At 37.5% G+C, this 4,602-nt stretch overlaps 1 protein-coding gene across 1 annotated transcript in view; it reads right to left on the bottom strand.

Moving 5' to 3' along the window:
* The window catches only part of LOC106881224 (monocarboxylate transporter 9), a 12,013-nt gene that overhangs the window by 2,186 nt on the left and 5,225 nt on the right, over positions 1–4,602 (bottom strand). The window contains exons 4-5 of the mRNA XM_052974986.1: positions 4,487–4,491; positions 3,988–4,159 (exon numbers count right to left, since the gene is read on the bottom strand). Of these exons, the coding sequence (XP_052830946.1) occupies positions 3,988–4,159; positions 4,487–4,491 (177 nt within the window). The remainder of the gene's footprint in view (positions 1–3,987; positions 4,160–4,486; positions 4,492–4,602) is intronic.

Below are 4,602 nucleotides of genomic sequence, written 5' to 3'. Positions count from 1 at the left end.
ATATATATATATATATAATAGCTTATAAAGAAAGAAAATACCTGAATAGGCGGGGTAAATAATTAGCTGTAAAAATAATAAATTAAGAGATATATCCGTTTAAAAACCTTTCAGGCTAAAATAGATATGCATTTAGCAAAACATACACATACCAAACAATTTATAGTATACATATATACTCATTATATACAGACGTAGGTACATGGCCACATACGTATACAGATATATATAGGCAAAGCAAATGTATACAAACGCATATATATGTATGCACGTGCACACACCCACGCACAAAACCTCCTGGTGTATGCTTATACAACTTAATTGTTACAGGCGAAAGAAAGAGAAGTAAAAAACCTCGGAAGTGGTAAATATATAAGCGAGGCGTATATCGCCGGTTACAATTCAGGCCAACGATATCTTGATTAAATTAAAGGTTACATTGTCGCAATGAGATCCATGTCAACACATGGAGGATTCAATCAGAATTGTTCATTGTTATTGTTGTTAAAAGTGTTGTATATCCTTAAAGAGACGATCGCTTTGCTCATTTGACAGCCTTTCCATGTTCTTAAATTTATCAAAAATGACCGCCGTGGCCACAGGATTCCAGAGACATCCTGCAGCTCATTTTAGAGTAGCTCTCCACCAGATTCCCAACTTGTACCACATAGTTTCCTATCTTGTGATTGCGTCTGGAAGCTCCGTATCACTATGATAAAGACGCTCCAGATTCCTTTTTCTCTTAGCGTCATATGGAATTCCATACACTCCAGCATCTTATTTCATCTGCGGTCTGAAAAATGATATCGACTTTGAACTTTGCTTCAGGCAGTTTAGGGAAGAAATCTTGAAGATAGATAAAGGTTGCTGACTCCTATGAAAACCGTGGGGAAAAAAATGCTTCTTAAGACCCAACTGATGTGCAGTGTTGCAAACATCTTTCAAAAGTCACCCAATCACTCACTGTTGGTGCCGCTTCTCAACATGCTTAACACAGGCAGTTATGGCCCGTGCTGCCGTTCATTATGCACCGTGGTGGCCCTGCTGTCTCTGTTGTCCCAAAGGTGAAGATAGAATGGGAACTTGTAAAGCCACATTGGAGAATCATCAGGAAAGTCACCATTTTGAATTTTCGATTACCTTCTTGCTATAGTCATCACACTTCAAAACATCCCGTAAGGTCTTGACGCTGTTGTATTCCTCTTTGAAGATATTGAGTTAGCCAGGAAAAGATGCGGATACTTTTTACCAGTTCTGGAGCTCCACGTCTTTGAAGTGACACCATTTGTTTCAGCTGCAAGCGATTTCGATTGCTTCAAACAGACTGGTCATATTTTCGTAGATGCAGAGCCCTTCTCGAAAAATCCAGGGACACTTCTTCTGATCAGTGATTTGTACACTTTCAATGTAAATATTTCCACTCCTTGGATCTAAGGATCGAGAGTTTGGAATTGGATTTTGTCGTTCCAGTGTCTCTCGTCAAATTGTTGAGGTGTTTTTGTTTGGGAGTATTATGGCTTTTTCTTAGGTGCACTTCTGTAATCGCAATATACATCTACAGCGTCTTTCCAAATTGCTGTTACTGCTCTCTCTCTCTCTCTCTCCCCACTCTCTCCAGCAATGCGGGTGATGGATGATGGGAAATCGGAATACATACTAGGAAATGCATTCTTGCCAGTTCGATGTTTGGAAGACTCCGATATGAGAACATTACAGTTGTTTGAGTGGATAATGTGTTCCTGCCAAATTCTTGAAATAATGGGCGTCTACACCATTCTGAAAAAGAACAAAATAAAATTGATTTTAAGAAGAAATAAATTTATTTTAATTGCAACTGGTGTCTAACAGTTTCTCACAACATATTTCATATCAGATATATATTTTTTAATAACAATGGATATTAAAAAAAAAATCACTTTTAATATTTATAAAATTCTAAATTTTTTGCACTTCAACATTTAAGTTTGATTTGCCAAAATATTTTCGTCGCTTTGAAATAGTGACCTTTGAGATCGTGACCTTTGAGATCGTGACCTTTGAGATCGTGACCTTTGAGATCGTGACCTTTGAGATCGTGACCTGTTCACTGACAAAATTCCGTGCCGCATCTCTAATTTTTTTTTAATAAAATCCTACTTTACACGCAAAGAGAAATTGTATATCTTACCTTGTAAAATATTTCCACAACACTCGCAAGTTAATTGAGGTGACCAGAGTTTGTTTCGGTACCCGAGACACATGGCGAAACAACTTGTAGGCCTCGTGCATTTTGGCAGATGCTGTCGCAGAGTTCTTTTTAGGCTCTTCTCTTGGTACTTTAACCACAGACAGCAAAATACGTCTGTCTGGTGGTTGCAGATCCTTGATATCATCTCTGATAAATACAAGGTTGAGTCAAAAGGTTTTTTTTTTGCATTTCAAGCTTTAATAAATAGTTTAAACAAGTTCAATACGGAAAGCGTTTATTAATCAAAATATATCTCGTCACACTCTGCTGTCGCCATCGTTGTGCCTGAAGCTGAATTCCATGCTTATATGCCTTCGAGTTTTCGACCTCATCCATATTGTTGAACCTCTGTTCTCGTAGGAGATGAGTCATTGCACGGAAAATACAGTAATCTTTTGGAAGTAAGGTCTGGATTGTAGGTAGGATGTGCCACCAATTCCAGCCACTCAAGTTCTAATTTGCGCTTGATCACATTGGTAATGTGTACTGGAGCATTGTCATGCTGTTGGAGTACGTGTCTTCGATTGACCAATTCCGCGTAGTGGGCTTTGAAAACATCATATACTCACTGCAATTGATGAGCATAAAAGTTAGCATTCACAAGTGCAACACCCACTCGAAACTCCAAACACACAACATGATCATCTCTTCGAACCGCCCTTACTGAAGCCTGGCAGAACGGAACCACGGATTTTTAGGTTTACGAAAATAGATCCTCTTTTCATCCCCAGTTACAATTCGACACCAAAAACGGGCATCTGAAGGATTCGTCAGCAGTTGTTTGCAAGTGTTCATACATCACTGAGATTGGTTTATTGTTCATGAGGAACTTCTCGACAGCGTCTATGCACAAGGCCGAGCTTGATAGTGGTTTGTGAAGGACCAAGTTCTGCTGACAATGTACGAATGTTTGTGACTTCAAGCAAAGCGTCATATTCCACAACAGATGGTCTATCTGACATTGGTCTATTTTCGAGGTTGGTGTCACCTTCCTTGAAACGTCTGAACCAGTTTTGTGCCATACACTCTTTGACAGTTCCTAGACTTTCCACATCATAAATGTCTTTTGCTGCTCTCCTTGTACTCAATCTTTTTCTCTCCACATGTAGCATAAAATGGCTCAAATTGAAATTTTTTCCACCACTCATTATCAAAGTTTTAAAATAAAAACTAAACAATTAACGTTTATATGTTACAAATGGAAATAAAGAACAAACAATCCAGCAACGACTGGACAAGTTGCATCAAATTAATGGCATAACATAGAGATACAAGTTGCCAAATATCAGTAGAAAGAAATAAAAAGAAACTTTTGACCCAACCTGGTACAGCTAGGCCCATCCACTTGGGTAGCTAGAACTCAAATGAACGGACGAACCCCTGAGTTTAAATTATTATTCAAACTACTGCAGAGTTCTAGAAAATTTCTAGAAAGCTCTTGGAAGTTCACATATCAAGAAAATTCTCTATCAGCTAATCAGTTCCGAATCTATATGGAATGCTCTGGAAAAAAGGTAAATTTCAAAACATTGTGACTGAAGTCACAAATGCAAACTTTGAAGAGAACAGTAGCCATTTCTCAGACATTTTGGTGGACATACAAGAAGGAAATAACATTTATTGTCAAGGAACAGTCATTAGACTGTATGGCTGCACTCTAATAACTGAAACCAGTAGCTTTCTTTTTATGACATGAAAGGCTTGCACGTAAGAATTGTAAAATTATTCTAAGTAGTAGTAGTAGCAGCAGCAATACTCACACACCCAAAACGTGTAGGAGATCGTCAGCAACACAAAGTTAATATTTTTAAAAAGTTCCACGCCAATTATAGCTGAACATCGCTTCAGGATTGAACCTCCGTCGATTTTCTGCTTCTTTACAATCGTCTCATCGTTGATACCACTTTTATCTGCTGGTGGAGGAGGACTCCCCTATAATTAGTAAAATATACTTCAGATAAAAAATTTAAACAAAGCGGTGCTCCAACATGGCCGGAGTCAAATGAGTGAAACAAGTAAAATATAAAAAAAATTAAAATATCATTTCATACATCAAGGGTTTTACAAGGGTCTCCTGTCTATTTCATGTATTGTTCGTTCATGCTTTTTCTTTTCGTTTCATGATACGGACAAGTATAATATCGAACACAGAAACAGTTTCGTAACTTGAAACATTTGAACGCGTATTATTTGTGGAGGGATATATTTTGTGCTGAGTCAATGGTGATAATTATACGAATATGAAATATCGTTAATTACGTTTTCTTAATTGAAAAAAAAAAAAAGAAAAATTATTTCAGTGAATGTGTTTATGTTATCCGGGATAATTGTGACAGGCATTCGTGTGTGATAAGAAGTTTTCTTTCCATCCACAT

The sequence above is a fragment of the Octopus bimaculoides genome, chromosome 20 (assembly GCF_001194135.2).
Source record: "Octopus bimaculoides isolate UCB-OBI-ISO-001 chromosome 20, ASM119413v2, whole genome shotgun sequence".
NCBI classification, from domain to species: Eukaryota; Metazoa; Mollusca; class Cephalopoda; order Octopoda; family Octopodidae; genus Octopus; species Octopus bimaculoides.
This window is presented reverse-complemented; position numbering and strand designations above follow the sequence as displayed.